The 14,036-nt window shown below is 43.8% G+C and overlaps 2 protein-coding genes across 23 annotated transcripts in view; one reads left to right on the top strand and one right to left on the bottom strand.

Annotated features, from left to right (window-relative positions):
* The window catches only part of LOC128892400 (transmembrane protease serine 9-like), a 69,082-nt gene extending 66,603 nt beyond the window's left edge, over positions 1-2,479 (bottom strand). Inside the window, exon 1 of the mRNA XM_054152789.1 lies at positions 386-2,479. The gene's annotated coding sequence lies outside the window, so the exon portion shown is untranslated. The remainder of the gene's footprint in view (positions 1-385) is intronic.
* LOC128895083 (glutamate-gated chloride channel alpha) overlaps positions 1-14,036 on the top strand; it is a 116,307-nt gene that overhangs the window by 81,219 nt on the left and 21,052 nt on the right. For 13 of the 22 annotated variants that reach the window (XM_054157368.1, XM_054157356.1, XM_054157336.1 and 10 more), the window contains 5 exons: positions 4,324-4,388; positions 4,700-4,920; positions 5,240-5,322; positions 6,225-6,365; positions 12,031-12,123. In XM_054157368.1, the coding sequence (XP_054013343.1) occupies positions 4,324-4,388; positions 4,700-4,920; positions 5,240-5,322; positions 6,225-6,365; positions 12,031-12,123 (603 nt within the window). The remainder of the gene's footprint in view (positions 1-4,323; positions 4,389-4,699; positions 4,921-5,239; positions 5,323-6,224; positions 6,366-12,030; positions 12,124-14,036) is intronic. The other 9 variants (XM_054157391.1, XM_054157445.1, XM_054157398.1 and 6 more) reach the window with 1 other exon arrangement.

Genomic DNA, 14,036 nt, shown 5'->3' with positions numbered 1-14,036 from the left:
ACGCTATTAATTTACGTCGTTGACGCGGTTATCGACGATTCGAGAATATAGAAAGCAGGAAAGATCGGAAAAAACTTGTTTTACACTTTTTGGCCGTTCGCATACGAAGCTACTCGGAAGAAACTGATTAACGACGCGAGTTACGAATCAGTTACTTTTGAGTCACTTCCGATACAATTATATGTAGTGTCGCACACGGTGCTACTCGTTAGTAACCAGTTAGTGACGCGTCACTAATCCATTCCGAGTGACTCGACTTCTCATAGCAGAATATCAGTGAATATAAATATAAGTATTTCTTCTTTATTATATATTTATATAATAGAATTCTTGTGACGAACGAGGAATGTTTGAACGTCAAATCGTTCGCACATTTCTTACTTACTTGAGTGTAATTAATACCTTTTCTTCGGCACTCACTCATTCTCTCATATTTGCATTTTGCTTTCTTATGAATGGAGCAATCGTTTGCACCAGATCCATACAACTCCGTTTCGACATTCGATGGAAAGTAATTACTTTAAAATCTGTTTGTTCCTTTACTGCTACAAATAATCCACAGTTGATGTTTTCTTCGAGATGCGGGTGAACCCAGTATTCTCTTTTTCTGCGTATTCGTCTTTTATAATGACGCTAGAGTATCATATTAGGTCTATCGAAAAGTTCTGTCCGTTCGTGTTACAACAAGTTTCGCATTCACAATCACGCTGACAAGATGTCATAAATATTGATAAAAATTGTATTATTCGATCAAATTTATTCCAGGTATGAAAAATTTATTATTTTGTTTCATCCTAAAAACCGACAGAACTTTCCGGTAGACCTAATATTTTCCTCGTCGCTAGAGTCAGTATTTGACATAACTTTACTAACTTGTACGGTGGATCACACTTGACCGAAGCAACTTCTGTTGCTATCGTTTGAGTAGCGTGTGCTGTTGTTGACTATTGCGTGCGCGGAACCGATTCACTGACCAGTAAGTAACTAGTTTGTGATGTGATTCGCCAACCAATTACGTTTCTTACGAGTAGCTCCGTTTGCGGACGACCTAACCGGTGACTGGGGCGCCTGTACTCGAATACTCGATCATTGGATCGTTTCTTACGCATTTGAGGGGTGTAACTAGCGTAAAAAATAGGCCGATTTTTGATCAGTCTTAACGCGAAAGCTGTGTAATATGTAGATGGCTCGAATTTGAATAGACGAGTACATGCAACGTAAATCCATAAAATTTGAATACATGAATACGTGTAGACGTATAGACTCTTCGAATTTGAATATACGCATGTAGAGATTTCGAAATGTATCTTGCGAAATTTGTATCGAGAAACGTCAAAGGAACTGTTGGCAGAAATTGCGTCGACAATTGGGACATTTACCTTGCCGTTATCAATACCGTGAACACGAAATATGTTCGTTCTACCGAGGTTTGGATTTTCTAGTCGATCGCCGATATGGAAAAGTTCACGAGCCTTTGACGCTTGATTGAAAAAAACAGCCACGTTTCGCGTGCACTCCGAGGTCAAGAGTTTCGCGGCCCGTTTACATTTTGAAGGCGCCAACGGCGCAAAGAAATTATCCATTCCATTTAGAGATTTCCAATGTAATATCGCTTTTCCTGTTCGAAGCTAGCACGGTTACCGAATCGCCGTGAGAGTAAGAGAATTCGTAACTGTCCTTTTCGCGTAAACTTGCGACCCAGGCGAAATGGCTCGGTTGACCCACTTCGCGCAGAAGGGTCCGACCTAACGCGTTTACAGCTCGTCGAATCGGCACGAAAGTACGCGTATCGAGCGCCGACATCTTCCGTGGAGGGCCTACAGAGTGACGTGCCTGTTTTGAAAAAGTCAAGCTGAAAAAGCGACGAATTCGAAACAGTCTCTCTCGGCGTTGATCGAGAGACTGCAGTTGAGCTACACGAATTGAATCCTGAATGGGTTGCCCGTCGAATTTTTGCATTCCATTACGAGGGTTTGTAGGTCGATCGATTTTCGAGCGGGAGTATACTTTCCCCCTAATATGTCCGTGCCAGAGCGAGAGAGAACGAGAGAGAGAGACGGAGAGAAAGTAAAAAAAGAAAAGAGAGTGTTGCTCGCGAAAGCTGCTCTTTTGATCCTTGTTTTCGAAAAATTTACTCGAACCTTTTCGCTCGGTCCCGACGAGTCGGTCGACGAAATGAAAACGTTGTTCGACCTAAGCCTTCGTCCTCGCTTCATCGATTAGGATGAAACACGCGCGCAGACACACACGCAGACAAACATCATACAACGATGACAAATTAACGCGAGGACAACTGGCCACGCGTTATCCCCGGTCTATTAACGTGCTCGCGACAACGAGGACGGAATTACGATGCGTCCGTGGCCTCGGTGTTTCCTTTTCTCGCGTTTAACGCAGGTGCATTTAACCCTTTGGCTGAGATCTCGACCGAAAACCGACCGCCGCGATACGGGACACCGAAACCAGGGAAACGCGATGCCTCGTAGGCCGATTTCGATAGAAGAGATTTCTGAAATCGCGGCCGTTTGAAGTCGTAACTTTTACAGGACGTTAGAAAAGCGTCGATATATTCGAAGCAACTCGTGTTAATTTAAAGTTTCTGAGGTTTTGGATTCTCTGTGTCGTAAGTATACGGAGTTCGCAGCCAAAGGGTTAACGCACGCCCCAATTTCGTGTCAGTGACTCGTATTATAGGGAGAAAGAAAGATCAGGTCCTGAAAGAAGTCTCGACCCGTATCGAGTCAGACGTTTCGATCAGACGTTGCAAACTCTGGAATGATTACTCGACATCGTCCAGGTTCTGCTTATCAATGATTCCACGATCCCCACTTTTTTTTTCGAGTGAAAGTGAGATCTCCGAGGGTGGCGGTCGCCGAGCAATAGCTCATCGTCCGCCTCCCAGCGATGGGCAAAACCCTAAGTTTCGAATAAATCTGAGGTTTGCCGATGCGTTTGTCTCGTATCTTTCGCTGGAAAATGTTCAAAAGACGAAACGAGACAAACGTATCGGCAAACTACAGATTTATTCGAAGCCTAGAGTTTTGCCCATCTCTGCCGCCTCCCAAGTCCTACCCACTAAAAACACTCGCCCATCTAAGCTACCAGGGAGGTGCCTGGATCTCGCGAGAACTCGACAGGACACCTCCTTCCACGATCCCCTTAAAGGGACTGATCCCTTTTTCTCCCTATAATCCCTACTTAGTCGACAGGATATAACTAACACTCTCTTCAAGCCGACTCCGAGGTTCGTGCCCGTTGCGTCCGGCGATTAGGGCTCGTTTGCCTGGCGTAAGTAACGCGCCCCTTATCGAGAGATGGCTCGATAACGCGATGTCGATTTCTTTTTTTACTTTTTTTTTTTTTTTCATTGGAAATCCTCCAGTCGAAAGGCGATCACGACGCTCGCGGAATACGCGTCACGCGACTTTCTGTTTCTCGGAGCCGGAAGACCGTTTCCTCGACCATCGACAACGATTTCTGGAAACGTAGACGTGTATATCACTTTCCATCCTGGTCCCGTCTCTTCCACCCACTCTGTACACTCCAGCGTACTAGACACTCGTTTACTTGCGACTCTATGTGTAGCCGAATGCGTTGGCGATCGAGTCGCTGGCTGGGACTCGCAATCGGTCGCTCGAAAATTGGAGCGAGAAAGTGCTACTCGCGCCTGTGAGATCGCTCTCAAGTTTCAAGAAACCGAGTAGAAAGACGGTCTCGTTATTCAATTTAAAAGGTGAATTCGTATCGCAATTAGTGAAAGTATAGTCCGGCAATGAAACGGGACACGATCGAAGGTCCCGTACGACCGTTTCCCGAGTCTCAGCTCCGACCACGAGCTTGACACTTTAATACGAACACGACATTAGTCGCAGCATGTGCACAGCATGGCGCTAACGAGGCTTACGCAATAACGGCATCGGCTTACGCAAACGTAGAAGAAGGAGATAAAAAACGTTTGTTCGCCGTTTCACGTAACCGTTTCGAGAGGCTGATCTTACGATCGATCTGGCTCGTAAAGGTCGGTCTTCGATCGGTCGCAACGAACGAGGGAGCCACGCTAATCGACGTAAATAATCGACGGGGCCGGTCTCTCGCGCGCGTCGAGAAAATTCCCCGGCTATTTGCGCTTTGGTGGTGGTCCAGTTAATGTCGGGGATTCGAACGACGCTTGGAAATAAAGTTGAGCGTCGATAATCCGTTCCGCGATGCGGGATGCATCTTTCGAGGGAACGGCTATCTCGTATTAGCGTGCTCCGCTCGCGAGACTGCACGAAGAACGTTCCCAATCAGGCCCGCATTTCCAATCCCACGATTGTGTTTCAGGTACCTTGACCGTGAACGTGAGCGTGCTGTTGCTAAGTTTGGCTTCCCCCGACGAGTCCAGTTTGGTAATTGACATTTTTACTTCGTTAATCTTGCCATCTCTATCGGGACTTGACGATCCTTTCGAGATGAAGTCCTCGCGAGGTGTCACGAGATACAAAACCTAGCGAATATTAACGCTCTGAACGCCGAGTACAGGTCTCTTTTGTTTCTCGGTAGAAAATGCTTAGGGAAAGCCTTTTCTACCGCGACCCGTCGCGTTCGTTAAAAAATACTTGGGAAGAAACGCAGCAACACCAGTCGCTGTTAACCTATCGTTTAACGACACGTCCCGGCGGTTTCGTAACAGTTCTGATTTTGTCGGTGTTGCGGACAGAAATACGAGGTGGAGTTCTTGCTGCAACAACAGTGGTACGACCCGCGGCTGCGCTACAGCAACCGATCGCAGTACGAGTTCTTGAACGCGATTCATCACTACGACAATATCTGGTTGCCGGACACGTACTTCATAATGCACGGAGACTTTAAGGATCCACTTATACCCGTTCATTTCGCCCTACGGATATACCGCAACGGCACGGTCAACTACCTTATGAGGTATTTATTATCCGTTTATCGGTCCCGGTCCGAATCCCGTCGATACTTCCACGACTTCCCTATTATCATTGGCCGTGGCTTCCACTTGTGCAAGCCGTGTTTACGCGATCAATTAAACGTCCCCATCGATGGTCGATGAACCTTGACGCGTGCTTAAGGATACATCGAGGACGACGGTTTCGAGAGGCAGCCGATGTTGTCTAACGAAGCAACTCGTTACGTTGCGTAATTATTCCCGTAAACACGGTTCGTCGAGTACTGTTTAGATTAAAAATCCTTGATTAAATATTCATCGAATTTACATCGTTTTATTTTCCAGGCGTCACCTTATCCTATCCTGCCAGGGCAGACTTAATATCTTCCCCTTCGACGACCCACTGTGTTCATTCGCGATCGAGAGCAGTAAGTAAATCCACGAATTTAACCCTTTCGGTACTACTGCCGCTTATTGTTAGGTTGTCCCAAAAGTTTCTTCCGTGACTTGCGCTCAATTATTTTGTGTCTATATAAATAGACAACCTAATTTCTTAAATGTTAATGTTGTAACAGTAATGAGGCAAAATGAATCGTACCCAATTCGATAATATAATATTTTAGACATAAAATATTGTGTATGTATTACTTATTAATAAACTGCGGATTTTTATGCATTCATAGGAAAATTTGAATGTGTAAGAACGTACAAAATGCAAACAATACGCAAGAATATAAAACAGATTGAAAGTAAAGTTCATATTATAAATAATTGCAGAATAAAATAAATTCCTATTTAAGGTCAATTTTTGTAGGCACGTTCGCGAAAATTTTATTTTGCATAAATTTCCGCGGTCTACTTTAAATGAAATGGAAGAAACTTTTGGGACAACCCAATACTTTCTACAGTATGCGTTACAAAAGTTCAGTGTCCTATCACGCTCGAGATTTCTATGAAAACACTCTCGCGGAAAACTTTCTCGTATCACGAACGGATTAGGTTGTCCCGAAAGTTTCTTTCGCGAGTTGCGCTCGATTATTTGATGTGGTCGTATTTATATAAATAGACGATCTAATTTCATAGATATTCATGTTGTAACAGTAACGGAGCAAAATAAATCGTGCACAATTCAGTAATGTAACATTAAACATGAACTATTGCGCATGTATCACTTATTGATAAAGCGAAAGAAACTTTTCGGACAACCTAATATAACCGCGGCAAGCTTCTCTGTACCGAAAGGGTTAACCCTCGACGAAATAATTTGGTTACATCGATTCGTCCGCCGAGCACGCCTGCAAACAAACTCTGACGTTGTTTTCTTCTTCAGTATCGTACGAGCAAACGGCGATCACGTACGTGTGGAAGAACGACGAGGGTACCTTGCGGAAAAGTCCGAGCCTCACGTCGCTGAACGCGTACCTTATTAAAAACCAGACAATCACGTGTCCGATCAAAGTAAGCTGGCGAGGTGAGTCACCGAGTTCATCTAATTTATCCGAAAGGAGGCGTTCGAATTTAAAGAAAAGTTACGCCGGGTATCGGAGACATCCATCACCGTACAGTTCTGGTTCTTGAAATATGTATCGTCGAAGATCGATACCCGTGCCTTTCAATCATCGATGCTGAATCTTTGCCGCGACGAAACGCGAGTACGCGGAACTGTATCGTGATCGGTACCGCGGCACTGGATACGCCCATCGAAACCAATGGAAATACAAACGCAAGCAATTACGACGAACGTCGTCGAAAATTTTTGCCGCTCTCTGTTCGTTGTCAATTCTATTTTACAATTTTCTATTGCATCCTTAAGTGACACGCTTCTGTACAATCGCAATGCACCGAACACGGCAGTTTCGTTGGGCCACGAGAAACGGTTTTAGCGTCGCTTGTACACGCACTCGGAGACTCGGGTCGAACCGTCCGCAACGTCGTCGAGTCGACCATTGATTTTCTTAGGTGGACGATCGTCGCCAGGTGCCTAACGTACAGCGATCTACGCGCGACAGATCCCGTCGCTAACTGGGATCTAAACATGCGAGGTTTACTGTTCTGTTGGTAGATTGAGATTAAAATTTGGAAAGATGGAGAAAAAGGTGTTCGAGAACTCGACCACTGATTTTCTCAGGTGGACGATCGTCGCCAGGTGCCTAACGTACAGCGATCTACTCGCGACAGATCCCGTCGCTAACTGGGATCTAAACATGCGAGATTCACTGTTCTGTTGGTAGATTAAGATTAAAATTTGGAAAGATGGAGGAAAAGGTGTTCGAGGCCACGGTTGGACTCCACCTGGGTCGCTGTCGGATAAAAGAAGCAGCGTGATACTTGTTAGCAGATCGATGCACCTTAAGGCGCTGCATCCCTTGAACCTTTGCTCCATTCCTGGAAAAACCCCACCATCGTTTCTATGGACGCCGCCGCCGGATCAATAAATCCGGCCAGCACCGCCGAAAAAGGATTTCTAATTTCGTTCACGCCTCGCTCGCGTTCCGGCGTTCCTCTTCATCGAACCTGTTAACTGCCGATCGTTCCCGACAACGTCGCCTTTGTCCGATCGACCGTGCATCATCCGCGCCGAGAGTTTCGGGAGGGCTTCGCGATAAAGGCGACGCGGTAGGGAAGTACCGCGGGAAGAGGATGGGGGAACGAAAACTCCCACGTTCTCAAGATCGTTCAAAGGAGTCGAAATTTCTCGACAACGAGGAAATCTCGGTTTCGCCCGTATCGCCGCGAACGACCGTCCCCCAATTCCGAGCCTCGCATGACCGAGCATCGCCGTTTCGAAATTTGAAGATTGGAAAATTTTACTCGAATCATTCGAGATGCTCTGCGACGTTATTTATTTTCTTTCCTCGCCTTTCGACCCGTCACGAACAATCTCTTCCAACGTTCTCGCAATGAAATTGCGTCTTTTTCGCTTGACTTTTTCTTTCGTCGCTTTGTTGCCAACTTTCAACGATACGTCACGGGCCTCGTAGCCGTGTGTTCCAACTAGGACTGGGACTATTCCAACTATACCGGAGCGTTTAAAGTATACTCGAACACAGAGAAATTCTCAGCCGAATTCTCAGCGCAATTCTCAGTCTCAGCCCTAGTTCCGAACCGCGCCGAACCGACCGTACCCTAATCGAAATCGTCAGGTAAGTCGCAATGCACGTCCACTGCATATTAGTGCGAGATTGGTTCTTTTTTTTTCTCTTTTTTCTTTCGACGTATGACGCTTGATTTTGTCTGCACCGCAAACGAATTCTCTGGCACCACGTTAGAATGTTTTCCTTGCGATACCGCGCGTTTCTTGTCTCGCGATCACGTCGATGGATTTCGCCGATCGTCGAGATTACGTTGCTTTATTTTGCCAAAAAAAAAAAATTGTTCGATATCGAAAGCACGCACGCCAATTTCAGAGTGAAGGCGACGACCTAGTACCGCGATCGAACGACGTCGAGACGATAGCAAAGCCAACCGTACGAAGTGTATGGAAACGCGCGCGTGTGTTTGAGCGTGTGCATAATGCGTGCGTGTGTTTGCCTTTTTTTTCCATGTATATATATATATATATACACACAGAGGGGAAGTGATCGATCGAACGATCGAGGGATCGTCGACGAAGGAACGGACTCTGCATGCGACGTAGCGGAACTACGACGACGAAATCTTCGTTTTTGTTTCCACCTTTGTTACGTTAGTTGGCCTAGATGCGTTTTGTACTTACACGTATGTCTTTATCTCTCTCTATCTTTCGCTCTTTACGTGTGTATATACATATATCTATATATACATACATACCTATATATATATATATATATATATATTCATGTCAATGTCCACCGATATATTTATATGTATATATATCTAGATGATACATAGCTCCTCTAGAAAATGCATATTGGCAACCTTGGTTCCTGTCTCGCTTTTCAACCGAGTCCGCCGTGGTTTGCTTTTTGGGGTGAGGCCTTGTGTTTTAAACTAATTACGGACGTATCGTTAACGCCCTTAACGATGCCAATTCGTTCCCCGCTGTTACTCGTTTCGTCGTATCGTCGTCCAAAGTCTCCCACGAGTTCTTGTTCGGACGGGACTGTTTTTTTTTGCATTTCGCTAAAGTAATGCATCGCTAGCGCTCGTATATCGAACGACTCGAGCGCGGTGTTTAAGCTAATTGTTGCGTTAAAACGTCGCCAGGGCCGGCGCTGGAATTGTCAGCAATTTTATTTACGACTAGCTGTGTGCGCCGCGGTCTCGTCCGCGCGGAATACTATTTATTTTATGTCGTTCGCGTTCGACCGACTGTTCCTTCGTGAATCACTAGGCGATTGTTTTTCGGTTTCCGTTGGGATAGCTTTAGAGATTTCAAATTGAAAATGTGTTTTTGTCAAAACAAAAAGTAGTTTATGTCACTCAGGGACAGTGTAGCTTTTTATTACCGAAAGAATGTTTAAAATCAGCAGTTCCGGAGATTAGCCCGTTTAAGGGGGGGAGTCTGGTCCAGCTAATGTATATTTCGAACGCATATAATTTCCAGACATAATCAATTTTTGTTCTTGAAACTTTTTTTACATATAAAGGGACGTTCGAAGAAGAAAATTTGACAGTCCCTGGGAAAACATCCGATAGATAAAATCAGAAAATAGTTTCCTTTAGTAGGTACGTAAAATGCGTATGAACCTCAATTTGCAAAAAAAAAAAAAAAATTGTTAACTGCAAAAATGGCGGCAAAAACATGAAAAAATGAACGATACATGTCGGTCGTTATTTTGCAATAACTTCATGCTATAATAATAATTCATTAAGAGTCGAGGTTCGTTAGTATATAAACTTGGAATTACCTTCGATTTAAGCGTTGAATCAAGTGAATCGGATAAAAATTCGATGAGCTATGCGTCCCACCGTTTTAACCGAATCCTTTTCTTGCGACTAATTCAAATTAAATCTACACTGTCAAATTTTCTTCTTCGAACCTCCCTTTACATGTGAAAAAAGTTTCAATAATAAAAATTAATTATATTTGGGAATTATATGCATTAGAAAGATACATTAGCTGGACCAGACTTCTCCCTCAAACAGACATGTTTCAATTTTATTTATATAGATTTAGGTGCCTCCTTCTGACTGGTGTCACGGATTAAATTCATGTTTAAATTTCGCGTGAAATCAAGATACATCCCTTTCTCAATTCCACGCAAAGCCGGCCCTGACCGTTACCGTCGATCGCTCGTAAACTCTCTAACCAGCTTGACGCAGCCAGTGAGAAAAGCTTGAACGATTTTGTCGAGAGCGTGATTTCTGCAGCTTTGTCGCGTAATACGGCCGGAACGCATTCGCCTGAATTTTCTTTGACTGAAAGCCTTGTACAAGCCTCCCGTCGACGTCGCGTCGAGCAACGGAACCGAAAGGAAGTTTTTACCTCTTCCAGCTCGACGAGAAACTAATCCCTTTATCGAGTTTCAAAATTCAAGAGTTTAAAGACGACAACAGTGGACGTATAGGTAGCGTCGAGAAATCGACTCGTCTTTTTTACCCTGAAGGGATCAACCATGGCGGTATGCGGGTAACGCTTGGTCTAGTTAGCCCAACGATTAAAATCTCCTCTATGCCCGATAAGCGAACGCGAGCTCGTACAAAACGTGGAAGCACCGACGTAAAACGTTGCGAATAAACGGTGAATGGAAGAAAGGCTCGGTCGCACGGTAAGCCGGGAAGGACGGATAGATTTTGCCACGGAGGAAAGGAACGCTCCGACGAACAGAGGACACGCTATCTCGCATTTGTCGATTGTGCTCCTGTGTCAAATGATCGTTTCACGCAAACGTTCCGCGAATCAACGACTTGTTACGTATAGCTTGCGTCAATTGTTTCGTACCGTCGCTGTTCACGGAAGCAATTCATTTCACTGTTTCCGAGTATCAAGATTCGAGCAGAGAAATTGGTATACGTAGCGTCTGACTAAAGGGTAGACGATCCACGGGTCGAAATAATAGGACGAGAAACGATGATATTGCGTTTAAGAGAAGATATTGCAATCAAGAAAAGTTTCCCAGAAAAATTAACCCTTTGCACTCGAGAGATCTCTTGCACTCGACTCTCAGCCACCATTAGGTTTCACGCAGCAAGTCTACGCTACCCAAAGTTTTTAAGTTCAATTTCTTTTTGGAGCTCGAAGTGTCAATAAAAATGATTGTCAGTGAGGTAAAGGCGACCTTGTTCTGAAATCTCGATAGCTTAGAACTCATAGCAACAGAATGTTAAGAAACATCTCGAGTTGCTGGCAGATAGCAGAAAAAAAGACTTCGAGTGCAAAGGGTTAATATTGTCTGGGATACGATGCAACTCATTCGTGTCTGATGTCCATTTCTCGCCAATTCTACTTACGGAGTTCGTTAGCCCTTTGCATTCGAGAGGTGACTCTCAGTCGCCGTTAGGTTTTACGCAGCAAATCAATCAGCAATATTCTTTCTTTAGGTTTAATTTCTTTTTGGAGCTCAAAGTGTCGATAAAATGATTGTCGGCGAGGTAAAGGTGACCCTATTCTCAAATCTATATAGCTCAAAATTCATGGCAATAGAATGCTAAGAAACATGTCGAGTTGCTGACAGATACCAGAAAAAAAGGGGCCTCGAGTGCAAAGGGTTAAAACCTACTCTTTTTCGAAGTCGGTTAAAAATACATTTTAGAAGGTTAAGCGAACTTTGTCTACGTCTTCTCTGACACAGAGCAAAGTTTAACGAAATCTTAGTTATGATGATTTGAGCGCAATTTTATCGTTTTTGATATTCGTCTAATTTCGCTCCGTGGAATCATCTGATCGAGCACCTTGCGTATATACAAACGTCTATTCGAGTCGATTGTCGCACTTGTCGCTGATGCGTTTACCGCACTAACACTCTGTCAAACGAAGATAATATCCCCGTCGTTCGAAGATCGGTCCAGGCCTCTCTCACGATCAAGATTTATCCGTCCTACCCCCCCGGGCCCCCCCCCCCCCCCGGTGAGCTAAACATTAGAAAAATCGAACAGAGAAACAGTGGGACAGGCAGGCGAAAACAAAAAAGAAAAAACTATATAGAACACACAACAACAACAACAAAAATGGAAAAAGAAGAGAGGATGGAAGATCGTGGGCTGTTCTGTTGCAGCTGACGGACAGATCATCGTCGACTACGAGGACGAGTTCGATGAATTTGGGGACTCAAAGTGCTCGCTGTGCCAGCGCAGGTTTGAGGAGCAAGGTAAAATCCTCCCCCTTCGTCGCGAACGATCGAATCAAAATTTCCCTTGATGAGAAATGCGTAGAAAAGGGTTTAGATAAGCCTAAGTAGAATAGAGGGAGAGACAGGACCAAGCTTACCAACTCGTGAGACAGGCCTAGATGCTCCGGCGCGGTGCTTCCCAAATCGTTCTCGTCCCTGTCGATCGATTCCTCGAGAAATCGAGTCATCCCGTTCATCGGGAAAGCAAAATCTTTCACGAAATTGTTAATATTTCTCGTAAAAGGCTTCAAGAACGGGCGAATCTGGGGAGCATTGTACCGAGTTGATCCGATGTCGCATTCCCGTGCCACCGACTACTCGCGGTACTTTCGCCCTTTGTACTCGGCACCGGGTATCTTGTTGACGCGATTTCAAAAGGAGGGTCCCATAGGAAATGGGAGGTCGAAAGATTCCAGCCAAACAGGGACAATTCGGCCCTTTGAAGATGAAACGATTTTTAATAAATCAGAGTTCCAGTTATTCTCCTGCTCTTTCGCTTAACACAGGGTGTTAACAAATATGTGGAACGTTTTTTCAGGATCGAGTCTGGATACCTGTACGAATCGAAAAGTCAGTCCTTTACCATTTTGCAATCTCAGGCATCGTTGTTGAGATATACAGTGGGTGTAGAACGTATTAGTACACCGATCATTTTCCCCAAAAAACTTTTGTGTGAAATTGTAGTTTTCTTAATTTCTTTTTTTATAATCAATGATATTTTACATATTCTCGGAAGTCTCTAAGATAGACATAGTCCAAATAACATTTGCTAGTTAACATAACTTGCGAAATTAACAAAAAGATGCGAAAAGTAGATAAAAAAAAATAGAAGCAATAAGTATTTGTACGATTCTTATAACTCAGATCGCAAAATTGTAAAGGACTTTACGATTCGTACTGGTATAAAGACTTGATCCTGAAAAAATACCTCACATATTTGTTAACACCCTGTACAGTCGGTCCCATAAGTACTCGTACCTATTTTCTATCGAAGAAATTTGTCTAAATTAGATAATGGGCTCGGTGTTTTCAAATAAATGTTTCATTGTAAATATGTACATGGATAAACTTTAAATTTGTGTATGCAGAGTGTCCCAAGAGTAGCTGAGACGATCCTGAACCACAATTTCCTTTGCAAACACTTCAGATGGTGCTTCGTTTCTGAATTATTAACGAAAAACCAGCTTCTCGCGGGTGAGGACGCGCTAATCGGGGGCAGTGATTGGCCAGTAGTTTTCGTTAATAATTCAAAAACGAAGCACCATCCGAAATTTTTGCAAAGGAACCTGTTCTTCAGACACCCCATTTCCGATGCTTACACTAATCCCGGAACACCCTGTATATATAATGAAAAATTCATTTGAAAACATCAAACCTATCATTCAATTTATCAATAAACACAGAGTGTACGGGAATATGTATGATATACCGATTGTACAGTCGGTGTAATAAGTATTCGTACAGGAACCAATTCAAAATAAAACTTCGTATATTTATTTTATTAATAAATTTTTAGGAAAAGAAATAATTAACCAACGTTTCCACATATTTTTAGAGTAGACTTTGCGTAAATTAAAGTTTACGATGTTAACCTCTTATTTCCTTTCTTATCAGTTTTATTTGAAATTGGCTGCTGTGCGAATACTTCTTACGCCGACTGTATATATCCAAAATAATTGGGATGTCCCACAGTTATTGTTTGGTCATAAAAGCAATCACGACGAATTAATTGGAACTTTATTCCACGCCCGAACCCGGTCCTCTTCGTTCAATTTAATTCGAGCGACATTTATAAGAATCGCTAGAAAATCGAGAAGAGGCCTGGAAATCCAGTAGAAAATATTCTGGGGAAAATATACGAAACATCCGAATCGGCTCGCAAAGAACGAGCC

This window comes from Hylaeus anthracinus, unplaced genomic scaffold, assembly GCF_026225885.1.
Source record: "Hylaeus anthracinus isolate JK02 unplaced genomic scaffold, UHH_iyHylAnth1.0_haploid 0, whole genome shotgun sequence".
NCBI classification, from domain to species: domain Eukaryota; kingdom Metazoa; phylum Arthropoda; class Insecta; order Hymenoptera; family Colletidae; genus Hylaeus; species Hylaeus anthracinus.
This window is presented reverse-complemented; position numbering and strand designations above follow the sequence as displayed.